The 20,851-nt window shown below is 44.0% G+C and overlaps 1 protein-coding gene across 24 annotated transcripts in view; it reads right to left on the bottom strand.

Moving 5' to 3' along the window:
* The window catches only part of LOC116951355 (myelin transcription factor 1-like), a 291,238-nt gene that overhangs the window by 18,252 nt on the left and 252,135 nt on the right, over nucleotides 1-20,851 (bottom strand). For 13 of the 24 annotated variants that reach the window (XM_032970058.2, XM_032969992.2, XM_032970041.2 and 10 more), the window contains 4 exons: nucleotides 18,345-18,407; nucleotides 11,455-11,523; nucleotides 5,427-5,489; nucleotides 2,811-2,891 (listed from right to left, as the gene is read on the bottom strand). The exons of 1 other annotated variant lie outside the window; for it this stretch is intronic. In XM_032970058.2, the coding sequence (XP_032825949.1) occupies nucleotides 2,811-2,891; nucleotides 5,427-5,489; nucleotides 11,455-11,523; nucleotides 18,345-18,407 (276 nt within the window). Of the gene's footprint in view, nucleotides 1-5; nucleotides 2,213-2,810; nucleotides 2,892-5,426; nucleotides 5,490-11,454; nucleotides 11,524-18,344; nucleotides 18,408-20,851 lie in introns of those variants that run through there. 10 more of the 24 variants (XM_032969965.2, XM_032969983.2, XM_032970001.2 and 7 more) reach the window with 7 other exon arrangements.

Below are 20,851 nucleotides of genomic sequence, written 5' to 3'. Positions count from 1 at the left end.
TGCAAGGAAGCATCGTGGAATGCGCGTACACGTTACTAAATAACCTCCCCACGGAAGATCCGTCCGCTGATTTTTTTTTTGGACTGTTTTCGATTTTTTCTTTTTGAAAAATTATAATTGGAGATGTTTTCCTCCACGACTGCCCACCGGTGTAACGGTGGGCACATTGAGGATTGCACTCCAGAAGTCGCCGGTCTGGTTCAATCGCCCCGTGCAGGCGTTTGAAACAATGGTCCAGTTCCTGAAACTCACCCAATCTCGGTCCTGCCAGCAGCAGTTTACATGGGTTGGGTCTTCAACAGTTAGTCATTGATTGGCATGTCTCGCTTGGTGGGGTAATGTGTGGGTACTCACACCTCTTCCAACACGTCTGGCCAGCGTGGAAGATTAGGCCAAATGCCTTCTTTTGCTGCTTTTTTTTCATGAATTTTCTGTTTGCACAGTCACATAGTCACTTTAAGATGTTTTTCTTGTTCGTGTTTATGTTTTTTGTTTGTTGAAGTTGCACCCGATTCAAGTGCCAAATGGCTCACAGGGCTATACCAAAATAAATAAACTGGAAAAAAATTATCTAGGAGTTGATTTTTAGGTGGGTATCCAGTTTATGCGATTCATGTCCCACTGGCCATCAACGTGCGCATGAGGAAAGGTGGCAATGCAGTGCTGAGTGGAATATTTCTATAACCATATAGGATGCAAGAACCGAAAACTGTTTGTCAAACAAACTGTGCACAGTTCACAAGTCCATTTTTGGTGTTATTCCACCAGGCGAATTAATTACGCAGAACCCAAATTTGTTTTCGAACAAAAGCTATTACCAAAAGTCAGGGGTGAGACCAATGGATTCTGCCCGAGAGCATCACGACAAGATGGCGTAACCCCCCCCCACCCCCCACGGTCACGGCATCAACCAAGCGGTCTCAGTTTGTCCCCATCGCACGGCTCCAAACTGAACAGAATTGTTCTGCAAAATACAGAGTGAGCTGGAAAGGTGTTGAATGCATCTACACCGTGTGGAATCACTAAGCGTGCTGCCAGGCCTGCTCTGTGAACAGCCGAGGTGGCTCGGTGAGCTACAACGTGGGAGCTCAACAGTGCTCCATCAGTACACAGTCCATAGAGGCCAAGGCCACGGTCAAGTGGGCATCATGGGCCATTCCATTGATTCCCTCCCCTGTTGCTCACTCGACATCCAACAGCTCTTATTATAACCCACCAGCTGGTCTTCATCTTAGTCACCAACCTCAATGTGACATCTCCAATTTCCTGTCTCAAACATCTGCTCTCATCCATTCTGCAGACATTGCCCATCCACTGTAACCTGCTCACGATTACGTTCACAGTACATTATTGCCGATTTATGTGCCGAACTTTCAAGTCACCTGTGTCATCCGGCCATGATATTCCTAGTGTCCTCCATGTGTATCGACATTCAAAGGCCCAGCGTCCTTTTCCAGTTGCTTTGTGAAGATACTACTCTCCCACCCGTGCAGTATCACAGAAGTGAATCCTGGCTCATACTCCCGTCTCCTAATCAACAACATTGATCTCCTAGCTCCTCCTCCAAAGTGAACAATGTTGTTCATCACAACCATGTCCTAAATCAACACTTCTTATTCCCCAAAACCCGCGTGCATTATCTACAATAACATAAAATTTCGATTTAAAGCTTTCGTGACTGCAGGGATTCATATTCTTGGTTCTTTCGGTAAAGTCACGTAGAAGGGAAATAATAAAATAATACGTGACTTTACCGAAAGAACCAAGAATGCAATAACATTCATCAGTAATTGTAACAACATTGACTTTATAAACAAGTTATCTTCCACTTATAAATTTCTCCTGACACCTGTGATACATCTGGGGCGAAATCAAGGTAATAAGAGAAGGCTTTGTGTTGGTGCGGAGAGCCAGAGGCGGTGGCTACAGTGACATGAGAAGGGAATGTGATCCGGTGTATTGGTGCAGTGATAAGCGTTCAAGTGGCATTGCGGATTATGTATAGTTTGTAAGTTAGGAAATTGGGATGTTCAAAGATGAAAGCATTAGTGGATTAAAGACGAGAGATAGTGAAGGCAAAAATGCAGAATATCGATGCTGTAAACGTGTATCCAGGATGTCTGTCTCCATGAGTTGAGAGATGCTGGACAGCAAGGTGAACTCTGGATCGATGGTGGTGATGCTTAGTGTTCTTCTGGACATACGGCAACAACTTCAATAACAGAAGGAACAGACAAAGAGCCAGGACAACAGAGTTAGCCGACTCATCCCAGCAAATGATCCTAGCAATTTCATTATAGCAACAACGTGCACTCTGTGCCCTGCAGTGGACGTACAATAAAACCCTAGGGATCACTGATGAGCAAAGCGTCATGTGTGCTGCTCAACGGGAAGTCTCTCCTTCACCTGCCCTGTGTGTGCTGCTTAGAACGCCCTCCTCTTGGCTCTCATCACTGTGGATGCCACCTCACTTGCCCCTTGCCCCCCACCCCTTTGACCCCTCCCCAACTTTAACCCCCCTCCCCCCCGTTGAACCCCCCTACCTTTCACCCCTCCCCCTTTGACCCCACCCCCCTTTGACCCCACCCCCCTTTAACCCCCTCCTCCTCTTTGACCCCCCCCTCCACTTTCAGGCAAAAAAAAGAACGTCATCTTCCTTCTGAGCTTGAAGGCTGTTTACTTTCTCACGTCCCCACCCCCCCCCCCCTGCATATTCCCACCGTATATAAGTAATCGTTGTCTCGATATATTTGTTGTTTATGTCCACAATTCCCTTTTTTCAGCTCATAAATATGTTTTTTATCACTTACCCTTCCCTTGTGGTTGTATTTGAGAGTAATGTAGCTTTTTGATGAATGTTTTGTCCATAAGTGTTGTGGAATATTTTCACCCTGTGAGGATAAATGGTTTAATTGAGCAATTTAAGTAAATTTATATAATTATTTAAAAATGTATATACAGTATATTTTATTTCAGCAGCAGCAGCAACAACCATTGTTTATCCACTGCTGGATGAAGGCCTCCCTACGCCATCACCATCCCTCAAGGCCTAGTGCTGCTACCATCCATCTCACTCCTGCACATCAACTCTATGTATGTTGAACTTCTTTCGCACCGTATGTAGCCAACCGTGCTAATCGGAGGTACGGGGGAAGGACAATCAAAGGTACGTGTTTCGAGAGCAGACGAACTGTACTTTTAAACGTGCAGTGGTGCAGTGAAATTATTAATTCAACTATGCTTCATTGAACACAGTTCCTAGGCAGTGTACAAGTGTTCAATGATGTATTACAATGTTTATATGAGAGCCTTTGCCTCCAATGGCACGTAGTGTCTTGAGATACAGCTGCCCAATTCAATGGAACGATTGCCGGCAGTCGGTGCGTACAGAGGACAAGTGCCAAAGTTTTCAGGCGAGTCTGCCTCCCATCACTGACAAAAGGCTCAGAGAAAATGTCAATGGAAACATAACAAATAAAAATACCAACAAGAACAGAGTGGCATTATAGTTTCATGGCAACGAGGCTCTGTATGAATCTCCCCGTGGCTCTTACCTCTGACACTAGATTTCTATTTTCTGTGACACTATTCTGTCTCCCTGTCCTGTTCCAATTCCCAGGGACTCTGTCCTGTCTCTCCTGTCTCTCCTTTTTACACCTCACTCCTAACGTGTTTCATGTCAAGTTTGATTTAAAAAGAAATGCAGTTTTCAGATACATCTAATAAAAGTCTAATTTCCGAAATAATACCAAGTAATTTTTTTGGGATAAAATTCCATCTTCGTGGCTTAATAATTTGTAATGTGATCATGGGAGTTGATATAAACACAGATTTCAATTACGTGAGCTTTTTTTACTTAATTGAGGTTTATTTTTTTTATCAAGGTGCAGTTGTATCTGTTCAAAGTCGATGTCACCCTGGTCAGTGAGTGGGGCTTCTATTCATTGGAGACCCTAAGCCAGTGGGATAAATACACATTTGATAGTCAGGGAGCCTGTCCCTTCACAGGACGAACACTCTTGACTTCCTACAAACTACTAATAATTTCAATAACCCCGGAGGGATGAAAAACTAAAACCAAACTATATTATTTTCCTGGGTAAAACCCGCCTGGCCATACGTGATAGCTCATCGAAGTGGCTGATATCATCATCATCACACGTGGGAATTTATAGAAGCAGCCAAGTAATATGACCGGATGTTGATTCTAAATGTGGAGGGGGACAAAACTGGAGTATCCGGAGAAAAAATCCACGTGACCACCACAGGGAGAGAGAGAGAACATGAGGACTCCAACTACACAACAGGCATCGTTAGGGTCAAAGTATTGAACCCACGACCTCCTGCACTCCAGGTGAGGGAGATAACATCTCCAGACCACGGAGTCCCTGATTCAACCCCTGACCAGGATGTGAATGCACAACCTTAAGAACGCGAGTAAAGTGCTCTAACCGCGGTGCCGCCCGACTGCATTACAAACACCACAATACTCTTTGTTTTAAAAGGGATTGCTTGTGTAAACATATTTAGGATGCAGAGGTCACGAGTGGACATGAACCCAGGTAAACAATCCATAGGTGGGCACTGGCTCAACAGCTCTCATATAACCTCTTCTAAAGGGATACATCTGCTTCGCCTATGTTATGATTACTTGAATAGCTTGAGGTCAGCTGAGTTCATGGCTACCAACATCATTAAAACTTCAAGTTTCGGTCAGCCATACACCCATGCTGAGACAAGAAAAACATTTAAAAAAATGTCCATCTATGGATCATGTGCAGTCTCAGCAGAGGATGTAAAAAATAATATTTGTCTATAGCAGAGCATAGGTCTCCTATGGCTATAGCATAGGCATATAGCATAGGTCCCCTATGATACAGGCATAGCTCCTCTATGCTCTACGTTGGGACAGCTGCCCGCTGTGCGAACGTGCGGAGCTGGAGACAACAGCGCTCGCTGCCTCTGGCTGTGAGGTACAAGGGCGGTGCACCGGGCAGCCAGGCCCTGGTTCAGGAGGAGGGGGCTGCCACGTGACTTCATGGCTATGCCAGCTGATGTCTGCCTGAGGACTTTGTTTCAACGCTGTGTATACGTTGCCGACTGTGAAATCACGCGTAACAGCGTTTGCGAAGTAATACATAAATAGGGCCCTCGGAATAAAGAAGGGCCGTTTCAGAAACACGACTTTATGGATTATTCAAATCGAGGCTACAGGTTGGTAATGAAAGTGGTGGGAAATTTTTACTCTGCCACATTCCTACATGTCTGTAACTTCAGTTCTTAAAATTTTACTACACATACTGACTGACAGTTATGTAAAAAAAAAGACGGCAAGTAGTTACGCATTCACCGACACGAAACGGACGGCACATGTAACACTTTAGATATTAAATACTGAATATGACAAATGTGGGTTAGCTACTGACCTTCTGTGCGATGCATAGTTGCCACTGATGTGCCCCGAGCCATCACAGCCAGGGGTCGGACACCTTAAGCGGACAGAGATAATAAAAGCAGTACAATGATGATGCCACCCCACATTGTTTACTTGTAAACGAAAATAAATATACTTCCAGATGATTCCATCTTTGTAAATTGGTGCATTTTTGTACCCTCCTTTTATATAATCACATTGATATTCCACCAAACACAGGGGTCATATTTACACTTCCATTAGTTTGTAAAGCAGCCACCGAGGTTGCTGTTAAACAATAAAACATATATTATTGGTTCTTTCGGTAAAGTCACGTAGAGGGGAAACAATAAAAGAATAAAAATATAAAACAATAAAATTCTCACGACGTTTCGACTGCAACACAAGCAATCATCATCAGGTGTGAAAACCACAGCAAGAACCAAGAATATGAATCCCTGCAGTCACGAAAGCTTTAAATGAAAATAAAAAAATATATTTCCCCCAGAAATAGTCGAGTTCTGTCATCCATGCGGTAACAGACATTACGCCTGCCTCCAACACAACACTGATGCTAACCTCTCTACACTATCAGCATGGTTTCATGTAGTCCATCAAACTTGCTCTGTGAACACAGCATAAATGAACCTCCTTCTCACCATCCCGTACGAGGATCATTATTCTCTAAATACAAAGCCCTTCCTACCGACACCTACATACCGAAACAATCAGCAAAAAATAAATTCGCGCAAAATATACTAAACAATATCCATTCGTAATGTGCACATATATTGTACTCATAATGGCATTGTTTATTGAGCCACATCATTGGATTATTACAAAGGGAGGGTGGTACCTTCATAGCAAAATATTTACCTTTCAAACCTTAATGCCTAAACCTAGCTCCAAAAACGGCCTTCATGCACTCTATTTAACTAGATGAGAGCCCATTGAGAATATTATTATCTTAACGCCCTATATTTAAGAGCCCATGAATATTTATTATTTCTTAATTTAACATTGACACCCTATTATAAAGTACAGTGTGTGCTTTACCGTGTGACCCCTTTGAGATGTATTATTTGCACACCTTGTTCATTGAACGAGGGTCCTTCGTGTCCTTTATTCCACCACGAAATCCCATTCTGATGCATTAATTCTTCATGAGACTTTCTGAACCAGGAATAACCTCACTGAAAATCACGTCTTCTTGATGTCCTCAATTTAACCAGAGCCCATGACATTATTTATTCATGTCCTTTATTTAACCATGACATCCCATTCTGTTGCATTCATTCTTGACGCGCTTTAACCAGGCGCAGCCGCCCTGAGAATCAACGTTTCACGGGCCTGAGAGACCATCTTTAACCATGCAAAGGCACGATGAGATTCATACTTTCTGAACAACCTTTAACTGTGACACCCCATTAAGATGGGGTGTCACAGTTGTGCTTCATGTCTTTTGTATTACTGTGACATCCGGGATTCATTACATGTTTTGCCGACCTATAGAGGAAGGTGTAACCCGATTGTAATCTTGATTTGAAGTTTTCGTGACTGCAAGGATCCATACTCTTTGGTTCTTTCGGTAAAGTCACGTAGGTAAAAATAAATAAATAAAACTAAAATGAAAACTCAATTAAATCACGGCGTTTCGGAGGCAACACAAGCTTCCTTCATCAGGTGCTGCCTCCCAAACGTCGTGATTTAATTTAGTTGTTTTCATTTATGTATTTTATTTATTTATTTGTTTGTTACCTACGTGACTTTACCGAAAGAACCAAAGAGTAAACCCCATTGTTTTTCATGATTATTTTATATCCATTGTTTGGCCACTTGATTGGCCAACGAGATCAATATCTCTGGATCAGTGCCCTTTACGTAACCGTATCACATTACTATTCTATGGTTCTTTCGGTAAAGTCACGTAGATAGAAAAAAACTACAATAAAATAATAAAAATAAAGTGAATAAAATATCACCACGTTCTACAGGAACGGGCGTAGAGTGGATGCCCGGATGGCGTCTGTGGAAGAGCTACGTAGATGACACGTTTGTCATCTGGCCAAATGGCCGACAAGCTCTGAACCAATTCCTCAACCACATCAATTCCATACACCCATATTCTTGGTTCTTTCGGTAAAGTCACTTAGAAGGGAAACAATAAAATAATAAAAATATAAAACAAAAAAATTCTCACGACGTTTCGACTGCAACACAAGCAATCATCATCAGGTGTGAAAACCACAGCAAGAAAACAATAAAAAAGTGGCGGTTTTTTAACGTTAGCATCACGGAGAGCGATTTGACAGTTTGTTCAGATGGACGAGTCCATCTATGTTCGGAAAAGAGGGGGGAGACAAAAATAATGGATGCGGTCTGAAAGCCACCGTAAGCGTGAACAATCAATTAAGACCCGAAATGATTTATCAAATCCTTCCAATGATTGCTAAGCCAGAATCCATATTCTCGGTTGAAATTGTCTCTGTGTTTGTATATGTGGATAGCCTCATGAACGAATCTCTCATGGTAGCCAGATGGCTTGCAAAGAACCTCTGTCTTGGAGAAGTCAATGTCATGTGAGCCTACTGAATTATAACAGTGATCTGCCACGACCGAGGTGTTGGTCCTACCGTGTTTTAGGTCTGCTTTGTGTTCACGAATGCGGTCCAAGACATGTCGTTTGGTTTCTCCAATATAACTACTACCACAGAGGCAACTTAGTTTGTAGACGCCAGAGTACTGTATGTCCGGAATCACATATTTTACAGACGGAACCAGATCACGGATTTTATGTAATCAAATTCACCATGGAGGTAGAAAAGCATGGCATGCTACCTTTCTTGGATGTCCTAATAAAAAAGAGACTAGATGGCTCAATAAGCCATTCTGTCTACAGGAAAGTAATTGGTGTAGACATACTGCGGGTGTCGAAGCTTTCTCCCACATTAACATTAGCTGCCTCGCCCATCTCTAAACCTTTATAAACAGCTTGCCCTCAGAGGCTAATCTCCCTCTTCCTGATGACGACCGCTTGCGTTGAAATCGAAACGTCGTGATATTTTTTATTCACTTTACTTTTATTATTTTATTGTTATTTTTTTTTCTACCGCCGTGACTTCACCAAAATAACCATAGAATATTAATTCCTGCAGTCACCAAAGTTTTAAGTCAAAACATATCTCATTACGTCAGACGTTCTTGCCATTGTGACGCCATCGACGCCAGTGTATTATTTAATTGTTTGATGTTCTTTAACCACGTGACAGCCCATTGAGAGAGTTGACCATGGTAGCGGACGCCTGCAATGTGGTGGTCTAGAGGTGGGGTTAGCGGATCGTGTGTTCTCTTTTGCATGCCAGAGGGACCCATCTGTGAGACACATGTAGGAGGCAGTACACCAATTGGATGCTGCCTTGTATGTGCAGATACACTGAATTATCTCCCTTTAGGCATGTGTTAATTCTGAGGATACCCTACCTGTGAAATACTCAATAAATAATTGACCAGACATGCCAAGCAGGGCTGTACTGAAAAAGCCTTGATATTTAAAGGACAACTGTGTATGTACGTATGTTGAACTTATTTCGCACCATACCTAGCCAACTGTGCTAATCCGAGGTGCGGGGGAAGGACAACGCACTAAACACAAAAAGCAGTTAAAAAGAAATTAGTTTTCAATCTAGATGACTGAAAAGTGCATAGCTCCAGTGGCTTCCTAATATTGGAAGGAAAAGCGTTCCAGATAGCCGCAGAAGTGCATCTGAAAGCCCGCGAACTGTGGCTCATCATCATGAACCTGCTCTATGGGTGTGCTCAGCGATGCACCATGTGGTACAATGTCTACGAGTGGCCCCTGACGGACTCGCCAGTAATCGCAGGGCCCCCTCACGCTACTGATTAAGTGGTTTGGCGAGAAGCTGATGTGATGATAATGATGATCGTCATCATCGGTCATCATCACATCAGCCACGATGTATGATGCCCTTGCTAGATGAAGACGTCACAGAGCCGTCACCATGGCTCACAGTCCCATGATGCAACTAGAGCAGACCTGAGAAGATAAAGGAATGTGGAGAAGCTTTGCACGCTGACTGACCGACCCGGCGGCTTTGCTGGAGCAGAGGTAGGTTGATGATGATGATGGAGGCGTGAATAAAGTTATTCACAAGCACCCAAAAAAAGGGGACATTTACCACTATTTTAGTGTTCACATTTGGTGAACAGTACATAAGTTCTAAGCTATTGCAAACATCACTTGATTGTAAACAAATCACTTCATTAGGCATCTTCGCAATAGCGCTGCAAGGGAAGTGTGAATGAAATACCCTGCAGTGTCTGTAGCAGCTGTCAAAGCTGATTTATATATTGATGTGACGTTATCTTTTTAATGGTTTTATATTGAACGCGTTATTGTGTAGAAAAGAAAGTTGTCTCTGGTGTGGACCAATCAGTTTCTAAGGCAATGCATATATTATCAGAGTATGTTTTTTGTTTGCATTCTGACCACAAGTATTGTGGTTAATGCGGACATGATTCCTTGTGAAAGGTTTCAGTTTGGTGTTTTAACATCTTCACACAGCTGTGTTGTTGCCAGAAAAAAGGGGAAACCCTATTCTCATTAATATTAAATTCATCACAAAATCATGTCCGTTAACACTGACTCCAAAATCACATCCTATACTCCTACAAAACCGTTGCGTGTGTACGTAGCATTTGCCTACCAAAGGTTACTCCTTGATAGAAAACCTGAAGAAATGCCCCATGAACGCATGAGTTCATCCAGCCTTGAGTAGAACAATGCCGATTAATATCCCAACTGAAGTGTGTTACAATTGTGGTCTTGCTCACTCAACTCAGCACCAACTAAAACACGTTCCACGTGAAGCCGCTCGACTCATTTGCCGAGTCAGGAAATGTGATCGTAATGCCAAATCATGCAACTTTATTTGCCTCCAGTGAAATAACACATCAACCTATCTTGACGCTAAAATGGATTTGTAAATGAATATTTGACTGAACTCATCACTCTGTACGGACCATCTCAGGCACTGCAATCAGAAAACTCTTACCTCTTGACAGTCCTTCCAAACCCATCTAGCCCCTGTTAGTGACAGCGCTTCGGTCAAATTTGCTCTCATATTTCGGACGCATCTTCCTCGACAACTGCGGTCACGCAACTCTATGTCTCGTTTTTGAAGCCAGGCACAAAAAAATACGGCCCTTTATTAAGGAATGTTTAATCAGCATATTGTTTACGAGAAGTGCGATCAGTGCTTGAATGCATTACCTGGGTGAATTTGCATTTCTGTCAGTTGAGTGCGGTGTGAACACAAGTGTGTAGGATGTGTATAATATACGGTGCTTTAGACTGGGTCTCGTATGAAGGGCATGGTATAAATGTATTATTTGTATTATGCTAACATGATTACTCAAGTCTGAGTGGCATAACACGTTGTTCCTGCAATGTACATTATGTTGGGATTTTTCTTTAAGATGTATCTAGCAAATGCCATGCGTGCCAGTGTGGATTTTCTTGTTTTGGCGAATGGCCTTAAACATTCAGGATGCATATTGGTTGCTGGAGATCTATCGACAACGTGTGTCTGTTCGTTTACACACACACACAATCGTACAAGTTATGCAAATTGTTGTCGCTATAACCATAATATAGAGGAGTTTCATCTTTGAGTAAAATATTTTAAAAAACATTACATGTTAAATATACCACCACAATCTACATTCCCACCTTTAAATAACTACAATTACCTACCCCCGAAAATAACTTTGTAGATAAAGTTGTTATATATGTTAATAACATCTGTTAATTACATATAACGCATATTCCCATTTCAATCACATTACTGGATGAGGACATGCCCCCTACGCAGTGCAAAAAGGTTTCAGTTACAATAAATTATTACAACACTGCAGCGTAGACAGAGGTGTGTATAATGGAACAGCATAGCCCATTAAGATACGTGTTATTGCTTTCTCTCTGTGGTATTACATGTACAATTACAGAAGGTCCACAGACTTACTTTAACTCTTGAGTGTTGGAGGTGATAATGCTCCTGATGTTCTTGTCTGCCAGTGGGCAGCCAGAGAGACTGTAAATACAACTACATTGTTTACTTTATTCATTGCAGTTTGCCCCTACATTAACAGATGGGAAACATTAACAGACGTATAAAATAAATAAAAATCTGTGCTTCGATTACAACTAGTCATAAAGTTGAAATACTCCTTTACATTATGAAATATTGTCGTATAGTATTCGTTAATATGTAATTGTGCTATTGTATAGGTGACAATAAATGTATCTGATGCAAATGGAAAGTAATCTATGTTTACTTTAAAAAATCCCATTGAGGGGGTATTTATTAACATGACTCCTTTTGAAGTTATATCTTGGCTGACGTATTACATCGTTAGGAATGGGATGGATCCAGGTCTGTGGCTTTGCTGGGATCTCCTGGATCCAGATCCATTTTCCAGATCCCCGTCAGATCCAAGGACGTTTCTGTGGCCAGCCACACAGGTGGAGGCTCTTTCAACTGGCAAGGAGGGTGGGCAAGTGCGATGACTTTTTGGCACTTACGGCACACAGAGTTACGCTTGAGCACGAGTATGTGTGGGGCACAATTACATGTACGTGCGTGTCTTTATGTATGTACGCGTTTTTATGTACACGCTGTATGTGGGGTGATCGGTGGTGTAGTTGTTAGCGCATGCCTTGCAACCTGGTAAATTACTGCCCACTGAGAAGGAGTTGGAGACTCCGCTGCTGAAGCTGGATCACGTCACGATAATGTGACCTCGCTATCAGCATCCCCACAAATACAAAGCACCTGCCGGGGTGTACTTGATTCCATTAAACACTCCATTCCCTCGACTCTTCGTGAGCAATGGGGGTTGGCTGTGGAGGGCATTGAGGGAAAGGAGTTCCCATACCCGGGGCTCTGTTGCTCTTGTCCAGCCCGAGCCGAGCCTGGCAGCGGAGGTCTCAAACCCGAGATCGATAACCTGGCGTTATCTTTAAATCTCAAACCCGAGATTGAATAGACTGCATAACGCTGTGCGGATGTTGCTTTCTCTGTCTTCCAACGATGCTCCGAGTCTTCTCGGCCGCAAGTCCTGCCGCCTTTGTCTCGACGCTCGTGAAACGATGGCCTGGCAACCAGTTTCAAACCAGCTTTAAAACATTAACCGAGACTGGATTTGGTGAGCTCAGAGATCTTTTTTTGAAAGATCTGGCCACCGTCATTATTGTTGTGTACTGTATATAATTCCTCTTATTATGTTGCAAAGCAGTGCAACCCATTTGTGACTACTATGTCTTCTTAACCACAAAGCCCAATTGTTAACTGGCACGGCATAGGAAGGGTTGGGTAATACGGGGCACAGATAATAGGAGTTTTAATTGTAGGACTGTTGTGTGTTCATGGATCAGAGTATATGTGATAAATATGTCTCTATATGTACATGTATTTCGTATGAGTATTTTCTGTGTTGACTTGAAGCTTTCGTGACTGCAGGAATTCATACTCTTTGGGTCTTTCGGTAAAGTCACGTAGATAGAAAAATAGTAACCTGAAGACGATTGCTTGTGTTGCGATCGAAACGTCGTAATTTGTTTTTATCTACGTGACTTCACCGAAAGACCCAAAGAGTATGTTACGTGTCTTCATATATATACACACAATATGTTCATGTAATACACACATTTACAGTGTCTATCTTGTAACGTAATCTGTATAAATACACTATATACTACCTCACCTTAAGCTTTACAGTAAAACGTGGCAGTGTTGCCGGTGCGTGTCGTTTTTTTACCCGACGTAAATCCTGCAACGGTGGGACATTAAAATAGTGAAGCGGCGCGGAGAAGATGAATAATTAATTGGGTTTGCTCACGTATATATATATATATATAATTATATATATAATTTATAATTTTATATATAATATATAATGTTCACGGTTTTAACTAGAACCCTCGCGTGAGCCCAATGGTGACACACACGAGCACGGATCAGGTGGCAAGCATCGTTCGCTTGGAGCCGCAGTCGTTACGGAGGGCGGACACTGGCGGGGGCGATGCTTCACACGCATCGCCCAAGAGGGTTCAAGAGCTGCCAGCCGCCGAGAATCCTGGGTTCGAATCCCAGGCAGCTTGCCCTGTGATTAAACCGGATCGTCGCTCAGGTGTGGCGAATTGATGGTCTCAGCCCAGGCGTCAACGACTTCACAAGCACCCCCCCCCCCCCGTCACATCATAAATACTGCACCCCGCTGAAATGTGATCAACTGCAGCTCAGATAATTAAGAGATCAGTTTTGACTGTCGACGTGGCGAACGTTCCTCTCGTATGCTGAGCGGCTGGGGAAGTCCTGCCTTCGAATGTGGGGGGGGGGGGGGCACTGATGACTTGGTGGGATTGTTAGAGGCAGCTCCGTTATGCCGGAGCAGTGACACATGGTTCAGTTACCAGCTTGTTTCAGAGGTTCAAGGTTGGAACCGGAGAGGCCGTCCTGGTTAATCGTGCGGGCGTATTAACCATACAAATACGTGCCGTCTGCTTTACAGTGAACATTACAGATCGCGTGATGTCTTTTGGAAAAAAAAGAGTCAGCCATCGTGTGCTGGCATCATGGTCCAACATGACCAAATTTTAAAAATACTCGCGTATTACTTAATCGGGAAACACACAATACACCGGTGCCCTCTAACTGCAGGACCCTCCTGAAAGAAGTGTTGAGACTCAGTGGGGCTTTGTGAAAACATACTTTTAGTAAACGTGTCTATCTGCTTCCGTGGCCTGTTCTCTATAACACGAAGGGCTGTGCTGCTCTCCGAGAGTCGTATTTGTCTGCTACCGTGGGTTGTTCTCTATCACGATAGGTTCTAACGTTTTTACCGTGGCCCGTTCTCTATCACGAGACGTTGTAACGTTCTTACCGTGGCCCGTTCTCTAACACGAGAGGTTCTAACGTTCTTACCGTGGGCCATTCTCTATCACGAGAGGTTCTAACGTTCTTACCGTGGCCGTTCTCTAACACGAGAGGTGGCAATATTCTTACCGTGGCCCGTTCTCTAACACGAGACGTTGTAACGTTCTTACCGTGGGCCGTTCTCTAACATGATAGGCTGTAACATTCTTACCGTGGCTCGTTCTCTATCACGAGAGGTTGTAAAGTTCTCACCATGGGCCGTTCTCTAACACGAGAGGTTGTAACGTTCTTACCGTGGCCGGTTCTCTATCACGATAGGCTGTAACGTTCTTACCGTGGCCGTTCTCTAACACGACAGGTGGTAACGTTCTTACCGTGGGCCGTTCTCTAACACGATAGGTGGTAACGTTCTTACCGTGGCCCGTTCTCTAACACGAGAGGTTGTAACGTTCTTACCGTGGCCCGTTCTCTAACATGAGACATTGTAACGTTCTTACCGTGGCCCGTTCTGTAACATGAGACATTGTAACGTTCTTACCGTGGGCCGTTCTCTAACACGAGAGGTTCCAACGTTCTTACCGTGGCCCGTTCTCTAACACGATAGGCTGTAACGTTCTTACCGTGGGCCGTTCTGTAACACGAGAGGTGGTAACCTTCTTACCGTGGGCCGTTCTCTAACACGAGACGTTGTAACGTTCTTACCGTGGCCCGTTCTCTAACACGATAGGCTGTAACGTTCTTACCATGGCCCGTTCTCTATCACGAGAGGTTGTAACGTTCTTACCGTGGCCCGTTCTCTATCATGAGAGTTTGTAACCTTCTTACCGTGGCCCGTTCCCTAACAGGAGAGGCTGTAACGTTCTTACCGTGGGCCGTTCTCTAACACGAGAGGTGGTAACCTTCTTACCGTGGGCCATTCTCTATCACGAGAGGTTGTAACGTTCTTACCGTGGCTCGTTCTCTATCACGAGAGGTTGTAACGTTCTTACTGTGGGCCGTTCTCTAACACGAGAGGTTCTAACGTTCTTACCCACCCCGACTGGACATCTGTGACAAAAAGAGCTCTATAGCTCATCGGATTCCTTCAGTATAAAAACATCTTCCGATGATTTTGAACGCACGCTTTGTCTTACGACGCGACACTGATAGTCACGGACGGGATGAATTGGGGGAAGAGTAAAAATATATGAAGAACATCTTGGAGTCCTCATTTATTCAAAGACCTCCTGCCTCTCTCCTCCCACATCTCTCAGGTTTGTAGGACGCTGTACCTCCTACCTACACAAAACAACTCCCGCATCCTCCACTTCTTTTCCCCAGCGACTGCGTTGAGCCGCAACGCTCTCATCTACGGCCTCACGTCCATCAAGACTCCTCACCCGCGCTCGTAATCAAGACCGCATCACCCCAATCCTCATTACCCTTCAATGGCTCTCAATCCAGTGGTATAAATCGACTACAAGACCGCTCTCACTGCCTTCACTTCATCCTGGCCGGGTGTGATCTCCACTCTTGCAACCAGAGCCTCTTCTTGAAACCCTGAGACGACCTCTGATAAGTCAGAGGTCACTCTCTGCTGCTGCTCTATAATCTGGAATGTTCTCTCCTCAGCCATCCATGCTGCTGACTGCCTACTACTGCTGTTTAAGTTTAGGATGAATGATTATATCTTCTCTTTTGTCCATCACTGACCACAATTATTGTATGTATATAAGACGTGCGTTTGTGTGTGTTCTTTCACCCACCCCCTCGTGTGCTGTGCCGGCCATCATAGGTGCTTGCTAACAGCACTTTCCCCAACAGTCTGATAAGGCTATACGGGGGAACTTTGTCTTTGTATTATACATATATATATTTCTCCCTGTGTAACCTGTGATCCAGAGGTCCTACTTTCTGTACAACGTATTGAGATGCAGTTGCCTATACGTATGATAAGTTGTATCGCATTGTATTGTGCAACACATAGAGGGATCAGACCACGGTTAGAAACATGGGCACTGACTAAGAGAATGTAACAAAAGCTGGAGAGTGCATAAAGAAGCATGGGATAGCACAGAGAGATGGAAAAAGACACCCATGGATCGGACATCAAACGCAAATTAGAGACACCATATTTACTGTTACGGTCAGAGGGCTTCGACGAGACGGTAACGAGATGGGCTCGCGTCTGATTACCGAGGAACGACCAAGCCCATGAGGGCACCACTGTGGAGGTGGAGCACTGGAATCAGCCGGTGCGAGGAGCGAGGTGGATTTCTGCATCACAGGACCGTGAGAGATGGTGGTGGATTGGGGAGGCCTTCATCCAGCAGTAAATAGATCATGGCTAAGGATGACACACTTGGGCTAACAATTTATTTACAATAAAAAAACAACTTTAGTATGGAATTAATGCTTAGCAGACGTTAATGAAGGCTTTATGTATTAAGTAATGTTTAAATGCGATAGACATAACACCTTGAATTATTTTCCTGAAACAGGAATCAAACCCATGAAAAAGTGAGGGTGCATTACCCCTTTCTGCTACAGGGCGTTCTCCAACTGCACGATATTCTTTTGCCCGAAGATATAAAAATTGCAGTGCATCACTTGGACTGGCGTTGCCTGACCCCCTGACCCCCCTGGCTTCCCAGCTGCTGCCCAGACCCCCCACAGAAGCAGCCGCCACCATCAAGTCAGTCAACCACACCACTCACAAAATGGCGGCGCTGCCAGCTGTTGCCAAGGAATGGTATTTTGGGAATCGTGGTTAAGCTCACCACCGCACCACGCACTGGAAATAAATAACTAAACACACATTTGCTATTTAAAAAAACAACAACTGTTTGTAACTTGTCATCTGATCATCCACCTTTGTCTCCGGAGAGGGAGAGGTTTTGCTAATTATGCGTAGAGACGGAGCGGTGCAATTCACTGGGGGGGGGGGGTCGCATTGATGAATACAAGACGCGTTGAGCACACAAGGAGCACAGACTGAAGACCCTTTGCTTTCCCCACATTCGTCTGCAAAGAAGGGCGGGACAAAAATAAAATCGTCTCGTCTCACCCGTGTCTTCGCATGTCCGAACTGGGCTAGGAGAGTCCTTCGTATCGATTTCACATCATCGTGAGCTCTCGCGATAAATATAATGAGCCTTGGGGGATGTAAAATATTTACGTCAGTCTTTAAATAATTTATTGTACATGGTCTTATCATTGCCCCATATCCAGCACACCTATGGTGTGGTGTAGAGTAAACTAGGACCACCAACATGGCTCATGGATAATTAGAAATTATTCAAGTGCAATTTCTCGTCTTAGAATTGTGTAAACATAACTATAAAGCCATACCCCACTTCATAATAAATAAGAGGAACCACACCATATATAAATGAAAGTACAAGTTTGTTTTATGTAATATCAATGTCCATGACCTGTGTTTGAGTGTTTGTGTACAATGTGTGTACAGTATCATGTCATGGTATATGTGGTTTTAGATGTTAGCTGCATATTAAAGTATTCTAGATTTGTATGTGTATTTTTAGAAAGGTACTAAGGTTACCGTTTTAATACACTTCATTACTCTTGTCATCATACTGAGAATCAGAAGTGCTCATATTCAGCTGTGGGTACAGTGGATCAAGTCGGATTTGGATATAATCTACATTTGGCTTGTTGGCTGATGGATCCATCCCATTCCTCGAAGAATCGTTATAAGTTTGCTTGGTCATTTAATTAACATGACAGTTTTAAATGCACAGATATCAAATTTGAACCAGAACACCAAAATGTTAACATATGAACAAGTCAATATAATATGCACAGCAGTTTGCAAATTATGCAGTTTGCAATTTTGAATGATGGTGATGACGATGACAATGGCAATAGGAGGACAGTGACGGGGTGGGCGACAGTGAGTGTGACGATGACGATGGTTGTGGTTGTGCTGTTCGGTTTCTCCGTTGGTTTACGTTGGGTACCCTACAGGTGACACTTGCCTCCTGTGTGATGCGTAGTTCCCAGTGACATGGCCACTTCCATCACACCCTGGAGTTGGGCAACTGCCAAAAAACAAACATGATTCTACCACCAGAAAATGGCATTTAAACTTGAATCTGTGCGTCGATATACGTGTACGTTTCTAAGTATAATTCGCTCATTCTTGCTTGGCCAAATCATCTCTTGTTCTTGGGTACAGGTCAAGGCCTATTTTCTCAGTTGGTAATGAACTGTTTGAAAGTTAAATACACATAAGAGAACGGTTGAATGTTTTACTAGAACGCTGCCAGCAAGCATCTCGGCTTCTTGCTAGGGGCCCTAGAAATAATCAGTGGATACAAACCAGGTAACTGGTAACCACACTTTCAGATGTACGAAGGCAGGCTGCGCTGGCACGTAGCTTAGATTCAAGATGACACAGCTGAGCAAGGAATGTGGAGGCGCTCGCTAGCTGATGTCTTAAAGCCAGGGACCGAGGGCCCGGCTGTTGGCAGCCCCCGTGAGGTGGAACGAACAGGTGCACAGCGAAACGTAAAGTCGCCTTGCTCAGCGCCCACAACCCAGGGCGAGTCCATCCATTGTTACATACATGAACTTTGAATGCCACCCAAAGCATCAGATGAAGGTCCGACAAAGAGTACACGTGACAAGGACTTTAGGAAACGAAGACCTTGGCAAATGATATATGCGATATTTCCAGAAAACGTGCTTCCATTTGCATGCTTCTATGCGCTTTTGAGAAGGGCATGTGCATAGAAGGAGGGCTGAAAACTACCATTTCTAAATTTGAATTCCATCCCCGGTGATAAAGCTAAGGACAGTTAAATAGTTAAAGATTCACACAGGCAGCCCAAACCATGTAGGCGACTGGCGTGCACGCCTTTTGCCGAGGAGACGCAAAACGACAACGCACAGCTTGCTAAGGTTTCTCGCAAAATTTTTCATCTAGTGAAATAGTGAGGGAGCTTGGCGACCTTGTGTGTATGCGATCTTACATACAATCATCTCTCCTCGATGTGGTCACGCAACAAGTAGCACGAACACCGAGGTATGCAAAAGTATAAAGTAATTAGTATTTACCCAGGAAAGCCTAAAAACTAATGTTTAAGATGATTCAGTGTTGAGATTTTGACCAATTCCGGTTATGAGTGTTTGGAGTACTTGGAGGACACCTATGCATCCGCCGAGATAACACGCAAAGCTCCACAGACTCAATCAAGTGAGTGGACCAAATCCCTCTTTTGGACTTAACCGATGTTTCCTCTATGTTAGGCGCTGTCACAGAAAGCAGGCATGGAGAAATGGATGAATCACGAGCGACGTTAATGCCAGTATTTTCCCACCATTCTGCCAAAAGGTGGCAGATGATGCCATCTCTTTTCCACGCTCCTTCCTCAATGTGCTCCTTCTTTCAGAGGAACATCTGGAGCCGGGTGTGTAACCTCCCGGGTGTGCAACCTACTGCCCAAGGGCCACAAAGTTTCCATGGCCTGTAGGAAGCTAGCAGATCCTCACTGGGGGCTGCGCTCAAAAAAATGATTTTTGACCCCTGATTTTATACGGCCCCTCCTGCAGGACATCCTCAGTGTATGCACGAAAAATTGTTTGGTACACAATCTGAGCTGAACCTATCATGCCTTCTTAGCGGCCAGTTTATCATGATTCAGTACAAGTTTTAGACATGCGTAAAACTAGTAAACACTGCTATCTCAACTTGGTCTGAGTCACCTTTTGGTTGACTCAGCCTCATAATTAGGACCTGGTGCATTGCGCCAAAGTTATAGCTTGTGAGACAAAGGTGGCCAGGGAATTGTCCTAGCAACGCCATCTTGTGGTGGTGGTGGTGGCGCACACCTGTAATTCAGCACTGTGGAGGTGAGGGTTGGTGGATTACCACACAAATATGTTGTGAAATTCCCTTTCCATGGGTGTCGTGGTGCTATGCCCTGGCTCGCCAGGAGTATACAGGGCAATAAATGTGTACTCCACCTATTCCGTCTGTATGGGATAGAGTGTTTCCCCCTCGTACGCATTGGTTTTCTCCGAGCCATCAGATTTCCTCGCACATATATAGAGGGCCGCAGAGCGTGGGTAAATGTCGGCGCCTGCTCATCGCGTGGCTGCCTCCACGCTTGTCTCTGGTTCCTCGTGGCTTATGAGTTGTCCTCTCTCTTCGAGAGTGAGGGAAAGCTGTGCGCGTGATCAATCTAAACTATTATTATTAGTGCATATCTTAAAAGGTGCTTGGTACCAGCGCTTTGCTAGTCTATTAGGCTAATGAGACTCTCCGATATGAATGATATACATGATACTCAGGTGTGATGCCAGTATTGTGCTAAATCGTCAGTCCAAAGAGCACCCATATACTTCAGTTGGTCAAAATACATCCCCATCTGTCCATAGGCCTCGAAGCTTTCAGTCAGGTACCAATATTTGCCAAGCCGAGTGTGACAATCGAAGTGCACTTACACGCAACAATGGAGAGCTTGTCATGGCAAGTGTGATA

Source organism: Petromyzon marinus, chromosome 3 (assembly GCF_048934315.1).
Source record: "Petromyzon marinus isolate PM22_M1 ecotype Great Lakes invasive population chromosome 3, UKy_Petmar_22M1.pri1.0, whole genome shotgun sequence".
NCBI classification, from domain to species: domain Eukaryota; kingdom Metazoa; phylum Chordata; class Hyperoartia; order Petromyzontiformes; family Petromyzontidae; genus Petromyzon; species Petromyzon marinus.
The sequence above is the reverse complement of the archived record's forward strand: the minus strand, read 5'-3'. Positions and strand labels throughout refer to the sequence as shown.